The sequence below is a fragment of the Neophocaena asiaeorientalis genome, unplaced genomic scaffold (assembly GCF_003031525.2).
Source record: "Neophocaena asiaeorientalis asiaeorientalis breed wild unplaced genomic scaffold, Neophocaena_asiaeorientalis_V1.1 scaffold203, whole genome shotgun sequence".
NCBI classification, from domain to species: domain Eukaryota; kingdom Metazoa; phylum Chordata; class Mammalia; order Artiodactyla; family Phocoenidae; genus Neophocaena; species Neophocaena asiaeorientalis.
In genome coordinates this window covers 909,448-923,582 of record NW_020172776.1, presented here as the reverse complement: position 1 = coordinate 923,582, position 14,135 = coordinate 909,448, and the positions used below count along the sequence as shown (strand labels likewise).

Here is a 14,135-nt window from a genome sequence, read left to right as displayed (position 1 = left end):
GACCTGGAACTTTGTGGTTGTTCAAACAAAACAATGATTTCAAACCCAATAAAACTTGGCAAAGCAAAACTCAGAATTTTCACACTAGGCCAAAGGAATGACTTTGGAATTTCCCAAACATGTCTGGAGTAATACAACTGTGTGTTTTCCAGTTATTCCTGGTGACACATTCTGTTGCAATTTCTACTTTAGGTTCATAAGGTTTTAGCACCACGTTTAAAAAAAAAATAAACGAAAAGTAAATGGTACAATGGAGATGATATTCCATCTGAAATGCATAACGAGCGGGCAGTCTGAGAAGGAAGGAGGTGGGGAGTAGGGAGGAGTGCTGTCCCCCCTGGGGATGTGGGTGGAGGAGGACCACGTTCGGCTAAGGAAGACAAGAACCCAGGACCAGAGGCAGGGCCTGAACACGCTGCAAACACGAGGGTTGACTAGCCAGGCATGGATCCCAAGTCTAGTGTGGCTGAATTCGCGGTAGGAATATTCAGGCTGAGAGGGATAAGCCAAGTCCCAAGGGGAGCCCCAAATCGAGGACCAGACAGGAAGGAGTAGATGGTCCATCAGCGGGTATTAAAAGCCTAATCAGGACAACTAGAGGACAGAGGGGAGCAAACCCAGCACCCGGGAGAATGGGGGATGAGGCTGGAGGCAAGGCACTGGTCCTGGAGTCTTGCAGTTGAGGAAGGACAGGCAGGCAGGTAAACTGTGGAGGGGCAGAAGTGCCTTACATGGAGGAGAACAGAAAGCAGGCTGTGACATTTCTTCTACAACTCTATGGGGGAGCCAGAAGGTGAGGGGAGGAGCTTGGGCTGCTTGCCTTTCCCCATCACCCTCCTCCCCAATGGTGACCAATGACAACCCAGGATAACTCTCACTTGCAACACAAAAGTAAAGAATGAAATTAACTAGCATCTCCTGAAATCATGGGTGTTTGGTCCCTGTGCTCTCAGGAAGGAGATCTAAGACTCATCAGGAAGACTTTGCCTGGGACTTCCCTGGCGGTCCAGTGGTTAAGACTCTGTGCTTCCACTGCAGGGGGCATGGGTTCGATCCCTGGTTGGGGAACTAAGGTCCCGCATGCTGCACAGTATGGCCAAAAAGAAAAAAGTAAAAAAAAAAAGACTTTGTCTGAAGTGCCAACTGTGTGTGTGTGTGTGTATGGGGGTACTTGTGGAAGTTGCTATCTTGGGTGGAACTGAGGAAAGGAGGAGCCCTGCTTGCTGTTCTAAAACACCAAAGTGCTGAATAATTCCAATTATCCTTCAGCAAAAGCAGAACAAAAACTCTGATTCATAGCCTGAGTACGATGGACACCACACTTGTGATCTTTTATCCAGAACAAAAGGTAAGAAAGCTGCATGTAGGGCTCTGGAACCATCTGTATGCTGCTGTTCAGGGTGGTGAGAATTCAGAGCTAAGTAAAAAACGGATGTCTGGGGTTTAGCGCAACACAGAAATCACCTCAAGAATCCAGTCACCCCCAGGAGGGGCACTGGGCCTGGGTCAGTCTGACATCGTGTCACAAAGTCTGCTAGGCAGCAAGGAAAAGCACTGGGGTTGGAGATACTGCTTGGGAACAGCTGATGGTCATACTGAGGGTCTGGTTGGGAGTCACGAAGGAATGGAAGGAAGAGACGATGTACAGAAGACAATAACCACTTTGGGTTGCTTTTCCACACCACTCCCCTGGCCCCCCCGCCCGTGCCTCTCCCGTGGGGAGACCAGCCCCATGCTGCTGTGCAGTCTTCTTCAAAACATGGGACAGTTTTCACTCACACTGTCTGCCCCTGATTATCAGGGTGATGCAAACGCAGGAGTTCCTTCTGCCAGCAAGGCAAGACAAGGAAGCCAAGTGACATTTTTGATGTTTGCTGGCAGTATGTAGCTCCTATTTACACACTTTAAAATCACAGAGGGTGACCATCTGCTTCCTTCTTGATGATTACTAAGAAACATGGGTGCACAGACCAAGGACTTGCTCTGACCGTTCAGAAACAAATGCCCAATTGCTTTGCTCAAGGCAGCACAAAGGAGAGACCCACACGGAATACAAAACGTGACCGCCCAGTTCAGAGAAAGGGGAAAGGTATTCAGACAAGCGGGCTCTCAGTGACCAGGGCTTACAGCGGGCCCATCTGTCCCCCACCCCCCCCGGCCCCCAGGAGCAGAGTCAGGGGGCAGCCGGACTGTGCGGATGGAGGGAATGAGTCCACCTCCTCCGTGCAAACAGTTTTAATTTGAAAAGAAAGAGTGGGGGAGGAAGGGGTGAATTTTCTTTTCCTTTTAGTATTTGGCTTCCACACGTCCTTTCTCCGAGGATAACACGGTCTGCACCACCCACGTGCCTCTCCTTAGCAGTGTGACCCGCTCCCCCCTGCGCTTAACCTGGCCCCGGGGCTCCGCTGTGACCGCGCATGTAAACAAAGCATCCCTCTCGGAAAAGCCGGTGGAAGCCCGGGTGCGCGGTGGAATACAAATGAAGGCCCTCTCTGCCTGTGACGGCAGTGCACCAAACTCGGGATCTGGGAGGCTTGATTGGAACCAGGCTCGGCTCAGGCATGCAGCCCTCAGCTCAGCAGGAAGGAGGGCTGGGACCTGGCCGAGGGCAGGACGTTCTGCGGGGGAGCCCTGGGCTCTCAGCAGACACCCCCGTGACCAGCAGCCCTGACTGTGGCATGGGCGGCGGCGTGGTCAGTTCAAACAGAAGAGCTTCCTGCTCAGCGCTTAAAACAATGGCTGCACTGGAAAGGGGTCTGCTTTTCGTCAAAGGATGATTTGCTTCTCTAGCATGGGAAGAATTAGATTAAATTCAATAATTAAAAGGGTTTCTTCCCCTCCTCCCCTGACATTTGCTGTTCAGGTCACAGCACAGTGTGTGGGAACTGCAGTGCTGTTGTTGACAGAGAACAAGAAACGCATGTGCCGACGGGGGCAGAGGGAGGGCATCTCATGGCGAGATCAGCCTTGATCTGCCACCGGATTACAGGGGCCTCAGAAGAGGCTGATTAATAATTCTGCAGGAGCCCTTGAGCTGGAAAGCTGGCGTTCTGAGTCTGATAATCCCCAGTCACTGCAATACAAAGGAAGGACAGGAATTGAATTCACAGTTCTGAATTGTGAAATTCAAAATTTGAAAGAAACAGGGATCTACTTCTTCCTGACTGTGTTTCTCAACCTAGCTGCCTGCTTGTTTGTGTGTTAAATGGCTACTGTGCTTTTTGAATCCAAAATCTGATTATATTTAATTAGTACAGGCATCTGGGATTTCTAATACACAAAGAATTATTAAAGTAACAAATCTTTCTAAAATATGTTCTCCATGAAAGAATGTGTTAATTTATGCAGTAACAATATTTTAACATGAAATAATTAACATAAAACCCACAACAATTATGAATTCTTTGCAGTCAAATTTATACGTGAATTTTCCTCCAGATAATAATCTATTCAATTTAAACCCTCAATACTGGGAGCATTTGAACAGATATGTTTTTCTTTTATTTAATACACAAACCTTAACCTACAGCAAGTTTTATACAAAGTCCTAAATGCCCCTGTTTTTACATACATTCCAAAGATCCAAAGATTAAATCGCCTTGACATTTGCTTTCTCAACAATGATCCTGTCGTTAACTTAGACCTTAAAACAAACAAAAAACCCCAAATACAGAGCAACTCTAACTTCCTGTCTTTGTGATGATTCAAATCAGGAGAGGAAAGGGTTAAAAGGCAGGTCCTTCATGTGGGAGACCCTATGGAGGGGGTCAGGAAAGGCCAAGAGGGGTGTGTGTGTGTGTAGACAGAGACAGAGGAGGGCGACAAGGAAGGAAGGAAGGAAGCAGGGAGAGGGGTAGCGCGCATGTAGTACTATCACGCCACTGGATCAACAGTAGTGATGTTACTATTGGTACCTCTACTAACTAAAATTATACAACTCTCAGCTCAGCATCTGCTTTGTGCTACGTGTTTTATGTATATGCTCAGGGAAGTATACAACAATTCTCTGATGAAGGTAACTATTATTATCCCTGTTTTCAGAGGAGGAAATAAAGGCTTAGAGAGGTTAAGTAACTCCTCCAAAGCCTCACAGCTAATTAGCAGTGATGCTGATGTTCACATCAAGATAGTTTGATTTCATGGGTCATGCTCTTAACCAATCCAGTCCCTGCCATCTCTGGAGAGGGGGTGGTACGTGTGCGCGTGCATGTGTGCGCGCGTGCAGACGCATGCACAACCATCAGTGACGCTGCTGAGAATGCCCATCGGGTGTTTCGAGTTGACAAGATTAAAAACAACAGTGGCAAGGAGGCAGGGACGGTTCTCAACAGAGAAGGCAAATCTGCTGGAGAAGATGGTGAGCAGACCACCGGCTCCCAGCTGTGTGGTCAGAGGGGCCCTTGGGCATGTAGGTAATACGAAATGGTGACTGCCCAGATAAATAGAATTGGCTGTAAAATAATGAAATAATATACTTTTTCTCTTACAAGATTGATTTTTCTTTACTGATTACTGATAGTTTTTTCCTTAAAAATCTTTTTTAGGTAAGAAAATAAAGACCCCTTTCAAGGAAAATTTACATCAAACACAAAAACTTCAGGTTATAAGAATGGTTTTTATATGTCACAACCCTCCAACAACTTTTATAGAGAGCCCATTTAATTCTCACACTCATTATGTGAGGCTATTATTTTTATTACCTCCATTTTACAGATGCTAAAAAATGAGGCTGAAAAAGGTTAAGTGATTTGCCTGGGGACACACCAACCTTGTAAGTGGGAGCTCGTTCAGACTCGGGCTTCCTGACTGCCAACCACAGCTTCCTCTGCCTCATCAGAAGGCTGCCTTAGCAGCCTACAGGGAAGTACACCGCCAGGAAACAACACAGTGACTGTGCATTCTATCTTTAAAGATACGACCACAAAACCTGCTGGGTGGCATAGGCCTGTCCTAAGACCAACAATTCCACTGCAGGGAACATACCCAGGAGATAGGAGGACATGACCGCCACCACGGCAGCTAAATTCATAAAGACCCTCAGTTAGAAATACCAGTAGAATGGATACACGATCTATTTGTACAATGGACTACTTACTACTCAGCAACGAAAAGGAAAGAACTACTGTTACGTGCAGCAACATGGATAAATCTCACCTACCTGATGAGAAAGAAACTAGACGCCAAAGAGTAATACTGTATGATTTGTTTATATGAAGTTCAGTTACCGGAAAAAGGAATCTCTGGTGATAGAGGTGAAACAGTGGCTACCACGTGGAGTGGTGACTGGCTGAAGGGGATGAGGAGGTCCTTAGGGGGCTGGCAGTGCCTGTATCTTCATCTGTGGGTGGTTTCAGGGGCATATACGTATGTAAAAGTTCACTGAGTTGTGCACTTCAGACTTATTCATTTTATTGTATGTATATTATGGCTCAATAAAAAAAAAATGTCCACGAAAGCAAGCCACTCTGATACATAAGCCAGGTCTATCTGAGCTTGTTATGTTTAAATCAACACTAGTCAGCACGGAGCCTCCTGAAAACTCATGAAGAAAGTGTCAAGAATTCTCCCATGGTCTGTGTGAGCTCTGGAGGAACTGATGGCTGGAGGGGTTGTGATCAGACCTCAGGGGAGGGTGCAGGCAGCTTGGGGGTGAGAGGCCACGGTCAGCTGAAGGGTGGTGCCGTGGCGGGGAGGGCTGGGAGGTGACGCCCCATGGCAGTGGCAGCAGGGGAAGGCACCCCGACTGACCTCTCTGGGCTTGGGCACCAAGCTGGGACATACTGCTCCAACCACCTCAAGCTCTACAGATCCCAAGCCAAATTCACCCTCGTTCTTTGAAAATAAGACCTTCTTCCCAACCCACTCATTCCTGTTGTTGGCAACTTGATCCTCGTGACTACGCACATGTCACCACCAGGGAATTACCTTTGATCCCTCTCTCCCTTTCCAGAATGGTGTTTGAGCCTTTCCATGTGTCTACAGCCCATTTTCGCATCTGTTTATCCCCCAAGAACTTAGTCTTGTCCAGGATATGACAACAAAAGTCCTTTTCGTTTACCAGTCCCTACGTGCTGGGCACTGCGCCAAACAATTTACATGTGCTGTTTCACTTAATCTCTGCAAAAGTTAAAGCACAAAGCAGGTAGAGTATATTTGCACTTTACAGATAAGCGAGCTGAGGTGTGGAGACGTTAAGTAACTTGCCCAAGGCCCCAGAGCTGGTGGATGGTAGGGCTGGGTTTCCAATCTGGTTCTACTCCAGGCTTGCTGCCTGCCCCCGTGCAGTCTTTGGCTTCTATCAGCAGCTCCTAGCAAAGCCCTTTCACTTTGAAAGGCGCTCAGATAATTAATTTTGTCATTGCTCAGAGATCCTGATTGGACAGAACGTAACAAGAGTTTGTGACTAAAGAAGATCTAGCTGCTGTCACTGGGGGACATGCAGAGGTAACAGAGAATGAACGATACCAAGTGACTTCTAGCGACCTCCAGAATGCTGTCGGCCAAGGACCACCCCGCTAGGTTTTGGGTCTGGTCTTGACCTTCTCCCCGACACGGGGCTGCTGCTTACAGTCCAGTGGGGCAGGGAGGAGGAAAGGAACGGGGGAGGCGCAGTTAAACCCAGGTCCCAATTCCAGCTCTGCTGGTGCCCAGGGAAATGCCAGCTCATCCACTCAGGGGGGCGACAGACATTTCCATGTGCCTCACATGGGAACCTCACAACTGTGCTGAGAAACAGTGGTCACCCACAGTCCTAAAATACCTGTGATTGGCACACGCTTCTGAACACTGCCCACACTTCCATAATCAAGATGCGGCCCGGCTGTGGCCTGTGGGGAACATAAAACCTGATGTGCAAATATCTTCAGGCACGTGGAGCAGCTGTCTGGGGGAACTGACTAATCCCCTGCAGAAACTTCAGCATGAAGCACGCGTGCCATCTGCAGAGCACACCAGCAGCTACACATCAGGCCCTTCCTGCCTCGTCAAGTGGCCCGGGCAGGGCAGACCCTCGGGAGGCATTTTGTAAACAGCTGGGCTGTCTCAGAGCTGGCAAATGAAAGTCTTCCAACTCCCTCACACATGCACTTTAGAAGGTGCCCCTTAAAAACCCTTTCCATAAAATAAAGGGGAAAAGGCGCTTATGACTAACCTTCTCAATTTTTATTTTCTGTTCTTTGAATCACTGTCTTGATGAGAGACAGTCAGCATAGCTTAAGAGGGCAGATGCGATAGGGCCAGCCATACCTGGATTCAAATCCTGCCTCTGCCCTTTTACTAGCTGTGTGACTTTGTACACGTTACTTAACCCCTCTGAGCCTGTTCCTATCTTTCCCGCTCGGGCCTGGCACTGGGTAGGTATCCTATAAATGCCCCTGCTCCTTCTTTTTCCTCCATTGCAGCATTTCTTTTATTCTCCTTGAAAATCGCGGGGCCCCAGTCTTTGTTTTTTTTTCCCCCCAGTTCAGTTCTCCAGTTCATTTACTTCTTCTTACTTATCTCCTTCCAGTGTTTGGCATGGATGGGAAGATACTTGTAAAAGGGAAGAGAGAAGAAAAAAGAATTTTAAGAGGGAAGGGTGGAGGATTCTATTTGGAAATTACGGGTGTGAAACTGACCCTTTGAAGGGCGTCAGGACAGCATCTGGGAAGGTGATGGGGGAGGTGAGGAAGCCACCAGAAAGGCAGTCAGGACAGCTCTCCAGGGAGGACAGCAGGATGGCCAGGGCTGAGGGTGGCCCTGCGGGCCCTGCCTCACAGCAGCAGCACACTGTGGGGGCACAGCCTCGAGGGGCTCCCGACATGCCTGCCCCCGGGCTCCAATCACCCAGGGCCACAGCCTGGGGCATCTCACCCCGTGAACTAAATACCCAGCCCTGTCAGCAGCATCCCTGCCAGCATGCTCGGGCTCTGGCCCTGCAACCTTCTCAGTTATTGATGGTTCAAGGCTGTTAACCAATTCTAGAGAGTCAGGAGTCCAGAGCCCAGGAGAAGGGGAGAAACAAATCCTGAACTGCTCCCTCCAGCCCCAGAATTCCACTCACACGCGGAACGATGCTGACATGACCCACTCCATTCCCACCCCTTCCTAAATCAAAGATTCATGTCTCGTCACCTTCACCTGCTCTCCTCTCCTTCCGGGTCCGTGAGCTGGGACTGAGCTGGGATCTCACAGGTTTGCCTCAGGGTAAACTCTCTCATTTAGGCCCAGGTCTCAGACCCGGGGGCACTTCAGACCCTCGTAGCTCATCTTGACTCAAGATCACATCCACATTCTTCTTTGGACTGTGGAGCCAATCAAAGCTCCCTGTGAGCCTTTGATTAGTGATATGGTACACCATCTGGCCATTTGTGTTGCTTGTTGTGTGGGCAGTTGGCTCCAGGATAAGAACTGCCACGTGCTGGGGAAATTCAAATAGCCGAGCTGTCTGACCGACCTGTAATTTAGCCTTTGGACAGCATCTGTGCGAGGTAAGGTCTTAGTTTAGCGTTTTTCCTCATCACTTGAGACTGCTGAGAAGGATAAAAGGAGGGAAGAATTGGCATGAAATGAAAGAATTAAAAAAGAAGGAAAGAAAGAAGAAGAATGACAGAGGTGGCCATGATAACCTCTAGTAGAAAGCACTGCCCTGTAATCCACTCCGGTCACTGCTCAGCCTTGCTCGGAATGACTAGGCTTTGGTTAAAAACAATAACAATGAAGGTGACCCCTTTCCTTCAGACACGAGCATTATCTTTTCCATGAGGAACCTACAATGACTGCAAACTGCACATTTAGGTCCACACATTTATCCTTTGACCTCTACGTGAGGTTCCAGGAAGAAAGGAAATAACGCCGGGAATTCCCTCCCCGGTATCTAGTGCTCTAGAAGCATCTGAAAAGCTGTCCCACTGGAGTGGCTGCTGGTTTGAGATGTATTTTATGTAGAGGTTAATTCCTATAAATCTTTGGAGGGGGCAGGATGGAGGGGATGATTAAAGGAGGTGGAGCTTCTCCAGCGACTGAGTTATTCTCTTCTGTCGGCCCTCTACATCCCCTTTCTACTCGTCTTCTCCCTGCTCTGGACCCATCAGGACTCATCAATGGGCTCCTTTGACCGCTGGCTCTAGTGGGGTTTGGCAGAAGATCTGGAGGAGGGCTGAAGAGTGAGCTCGGCCACGCACCCCCCAGATCCGCCCCAGCTGCCCGTCTCCACCCGAGGGGGCCTCTCTGCACAGCTGCTCGTTCTTAGTTCTGGTGCTGTTACCAGCTCTGGGATGCCGCGTCATGCCCTGTCGGTTTTCCTAAACCCTGCCCGGGCCATTGTAAATAACTCCTTTGTTAAATTCTCCAATGAGCGTGCCTTCTGTTTTTGGCTGAGACTTCGATGGAGTGATGAGCTACTACTTGACTGCTCTCTTGGCCTTCCGCAGCCCTCTCCTCCCAAGGCAAAGTGTCCCGAGCCTGGGTGCAGGGAGGAGGGCGGCACGAGCCAGGAGGACATCAGCAGACGTTCACGCACCAAAAAGCAACATCTCGTTCACGCACTGAACCCACAACAGTCTCCCACCTGCAGAGCTGTCAGATTCCCGCCAGATCAAGAAGGAAGAACCTAGCCAAAGAATGACAGTCCAAATATTTTCCAGAGGAAGGAAGGGAAGGAGGGAGGAAGGGCTGAGTGGGATGTGACCAGGAGCCTTCCTCATTCAAGTGCTCACCTTGTCTTGCTGTGTACTCATTGTCTTCGATCAACCTGGCCAATCCGAAGTCGGCGATCTTGCAAATTAGTCCATTCCCCACGAGAATGTTTGCTGACCGTAGGTCTCTGTGGATGTAATTCATGCGCTCGATATACGCCATTCCCGCAGCAACCTGTGGAAACCGAGGAACACACGTTACATGTGGCTCCATGTACTCCCACGTCAGTAAATCTAAGGCAGGAATCGAGGTACCACAGGGCCTACCTGTGCTGCCATGTCCACAAGGTTTGGTAACTTCAGAGCTCTTCCTTCTCCATCTTTTAAGAAATCGAGTAAACTTCCTATGACCAAAACATAAAACCATTTCGATTTCCTTTGAAAGATAAAAATTCCTGATGAAGGGCTGTATTTGGTTTTCTTATTAGAAGTAACGAGGTAATTAAATGAAATAGTTGCTATCGATTAAAAAAAAATGGTTTACACAAAAAAACAGGGCAGAAGAAAATCTATGCAATGGAAGGCGGCAGTTTTACCTTTTAAAAATAAACTATCGGGCTTCCCTGGTGGCTCAGTGGTTGAGAGTCCGCCTGCCGATGCAGGGGACACGGGTTCGTGCCCCGGTCCGGGAGGATCCCACATGCCGCGGAGCGGCTGGGCCCGTGAGCCATGGCCGCTGAGCCTGCGCGTCCGGAGCCTGTGCTCCGCAACGGGAGAGGCCACAACAGCGAGAGGCCCGCGTACCGCAAAAAAAAAAAAAAAAACAGCAACAAAAAAACAACTATGGTGGGACTTCCCTGGTGGTCCAGTGGGTAAGACTCTGAGCTCCGCATGCCACAACCAGAAACATGCCGCAACGAAGATCCCGCGTGCTGCAACTAAGACCTGGTGCAGCCAAAATAAATAAAATTTTTAAATAAATAAATAAAAACTTGATACATTTAAAGAAAAAACTATGGTAACTCCATTTCTAGGGACACCAGAAATGGGATTAAAACTAGAAAAAACAGGACTCAATTCCCTTTATGTCACAGGAAGAACATATTGAAAGGCTGCACCACTTCAATCTCATTCCCAATCAGCATCCCCAACAAGAGTGAAGTGGGGAAAAGAGCGCCCAGCCGAGTGGTTCCCAAAATGTGGTCCTGGACCAGCAAGAATGGCAACCCCGGGGGAACTAGTTAGAAATGCAAACTCTCAGGTCCCACCCCACATCTACTGAATCAGAAACTTGGGAGTTCTGGCCTAGAAACTTGTATTTTAAGAAGCCCGTTAGGTGACTCTGATACAAAGTAAAGTTTAGAATCACTGGCCCGGCTTATTGACAGATTTTAAATCAAGAAAAGAGTATCTGAGGAATACAGGGTGGGGCAGGTAGCTCCCCACATTAGATCATGGCCAATCAGGCCTTAAAAGATATCTGAAACAAAACGGCTGGAGCTTCGGAGCCACTGTGATGACACAGCCTAAGGAGCTCAGAATGAACACTGGGGCTGAAACAATCACAGGCAGAGGCTGGAGGCTCATGTGATCATTGGTGACTTCTTTCATGCTTTAATTGAAAAGTTATTTACCAAATAACCCTGGGTACAAAGGACAAACAATCTGTCAGAGAATAATTCCAAATATATTTTAAAAGAAAGTACGTGGAAAGGAAAAATTACACTGGTGTCCTCTGATGTACAACGAATTGCCTTTTAAGGCTGTTTCTTGTTTGGTTCATCTATTTTTCCAAAACAAAGCGATCTTTGGCCTTATCCCCAACAATATTGCTTTGATTAGAAAGAGAGAAAAAGAATGAGACTAAAATGTGCTCTTTAAAAGCATGTCTTTCTACGTCTGATGTTTAAGAAGAGAGCTGAAAAAAAAAAGATGTTGAAAAAAGGGAGACTAAATTTAACCCAGAGATCAGTGTCTGATATTAATTGTTCAGCCCTGCAAAAAATTTAATTTTTAACACAAGCTCTGGCATTCCAAATAACAGCAAACTATTATAGCTCTCTATAATAGTATCACCCCTGATACTAAAAATGAATTTCTTTAATTATGGAGAGAAGCTGGAACTCCTGACACATGCAGCATGCAAAAGGTAGTGCAGTTCTCAAGAATCTGGGGGGCAAATTCAAGGTCATAGACTGTTCTTAAAATGTTTTCATTAGTGAGCACACAATTTGTGCGTCTTGATAAGAATGCTTGATTCATGGAGAAGGGGGAGGAAAAAAGCAAGCAGGCAAGCTCCATTTCCCTCCCCAAAACAAGGCTGCAGGTTCCCGTGAGGGGGAGCCCGAGAGGCCTGGCCTGACCTTTATTCATATACTCGGTGACAATGTAGATGGGCTCCTCGGACACCACCGCATAGAGCTGAACCAGTTTGTCATGCTTCAACTTCTTCATGATCTGTGCCTCTTCAAGGAACGATTCAGGGGACATTGTGCCAGGTTTAAGAGTCTTTATGGCTACTTTTGTGTTTCCATTCCAGGTACCTGCAGACACCCCACAATATCAAGTCAAACCAAAGATCCTCTTTTGATGGAAAAAAAAGTTGTTTAGTGAGTAGCTATTTGCATAAAGTTGGATTTTAACTTAAAAAAAACAACATATTTTTTTTTGTTGAACAAAGACAATCAAATGTAAGGACTCAGTCAAGTATTTTCAACAGGAAAAATGTGTTTAGTTATGGCTATATCATGGTTTATAATTCTTTAAAATTTTTTTGTGATTTTGATATATATCACTTTCCTTTTCTGGCTCAGCCATGTGATTACAAATTTGTATCAAAAGCTCTGGATGGATACATCTTTTTTTTTCCTTCCAGTTTTACTGAGATATAACTGACATACAGCACTGTATAGGTTTAAGGTGTAAAGCATAATGATTTGATTTACGTACATCACGGAGTGATTATCACAATTAAGTTTAGTGAAATCCGTCATCTCAAATAGATACAAAATTAAAGAAATAGAAACAATTTACTTCTTGAGAACTCAGGATTTATTCTCTAAACAATTTTCATATATAACATACAGCAGCGTTAATTACATTTATCATGTTGTACATTAGATCCCTAGTACTTTCTGGACACTTCTTTATAAGGATGAAAGTCTACGGGTTAAAACAGGACTGGCCATCCAAGAGCCATCCCTTAGGCAGTAGAGTGAGCATGGAAGAAATGAGATTAAGTTCTGTTTTATGGGGTGTGCCATTTAAAAATACATGGCAACACACTGAGGATGTTTGGAGATTACCTCTAGACTTCAGGTTGTCAGCAATGGATAAGCTGCTTGACTGAGTCCTTGAAAAGTTGAGCTAAGTGTGCTGATAAGCATTGGCAAGAAGCTCTCGGTCCACTTGCCAACACTTCAACCAGTAAAGGAAAATTCCTCAAGCTTACTGATGGTCAGCCACAAGAACAATGACTTCTAGCAGATAGACTGGAAAAATTAAACAGCAGCTAAGAGGGAATAGAGATACCTGAACTTCACATGTTTAAAAAAAAAATCTAGGAGGTTCAGAGGCAGGCCTGGTTTATGATCACCATCATTTACCTCATCTGTAAAGTACAGAAATGGAACTGGATTCTCTCTCCAGTCTCTTTCAGCACCAAAATTAAAAAAAAAATGTCTAAATTCTATGTGTATCCATTATTAGTCCTATGACTTTGAATTAAAACTATAAGGGAAACAGAAAAATCTACTAAGATTATATTGTTTTCTACTTGGAAAAGAGGGCTTGTTTGAATTAACTTTATATTTAATATAACTGATTTTAGAACTAAAAAATTCTATAAAGTGGAGCAACTCTTGTTACCCTGTTAAAAACATGATTCATAAAATCACAGCATGCAACCTACAAAAATATAAATTATCAAAGAATAAGTGGTTCCAAGAAGAGTTCATTCAAATCTTATAGAGAACTGACCACTAAACGTAAATGGGAAATTTGACACTTTGTAAGTGGTCTATGTGAGTGTTTTAGCACCCCCGAAATTTAAATAGAGTGAGATCGTCCTCTCTAATAACAACCTGGTTACTTATACAGCCTTCCATCCGGAACCTGAACTGCCCCAACACGGTGTTTTATGTTCAGTAGGAAACAAAATCCTAATAACATGTGTAATGATTTAAAATTGGTAATTACAAAGTTTGAAAATAAATTTTTGTATAGGGTTTAAATCTTCCTGATTTTATGAGTGACTGCATTGAAATCCTTAGAACCCACAAATACAATTATAAGTTGGGTGGGGATGAGGGAGAGGAAGGCTATATAAATATATTTTACAATATGAGAGTTAAGTTCCAGACAGAGATGGACACAATAATGTGGACTCTGAAAACAATTATAATAATACTTATTATAATAGCATATGCATACTCACATACACGTGTATATCTGAGTGTGTATCTCTCTCTCTCTCCCCCTGTCTCTATAGGTAGTATTTACTAGTTGTCAGGTTCTGTTCTA

General features: G+C 45.9%; 1 protein-coding gene across 5 annotated transcripts in view; it reads right to left on the bottom strand.

The window, feature by feature from the left end:
• FYN (FYN proto-oncogene, Src family tyrosine kinase) overlaps nt 1-14,135 on the bottom strand; it is a 199,429-nt gene that overhangs the window by 20,724 nt on the left and 164,570 nt on the right. For all 5 annotated transcript variants that reach the window (XM_024740943.1, XM_024740942.1, XM_024740946.1 and 2 more), the window contains 3 exons: nt 11,978-12,157; nt 9,942-10,018; nt 9,696-9,849 (listed from right to left, as the gene is read on the bottom strand). In XM_024740943.1, the coding sequence (XP_024596711.1) occupies nt 9,696-9,849; nt 9,942-10,018; nt 11,978-12,157 (411 nt within the window). The remainder of the gene's footprint in view (nt 1-9,695; nt 9,850-9,941; nt 10,019-11,977; nt 12,158-14,135) is intronic.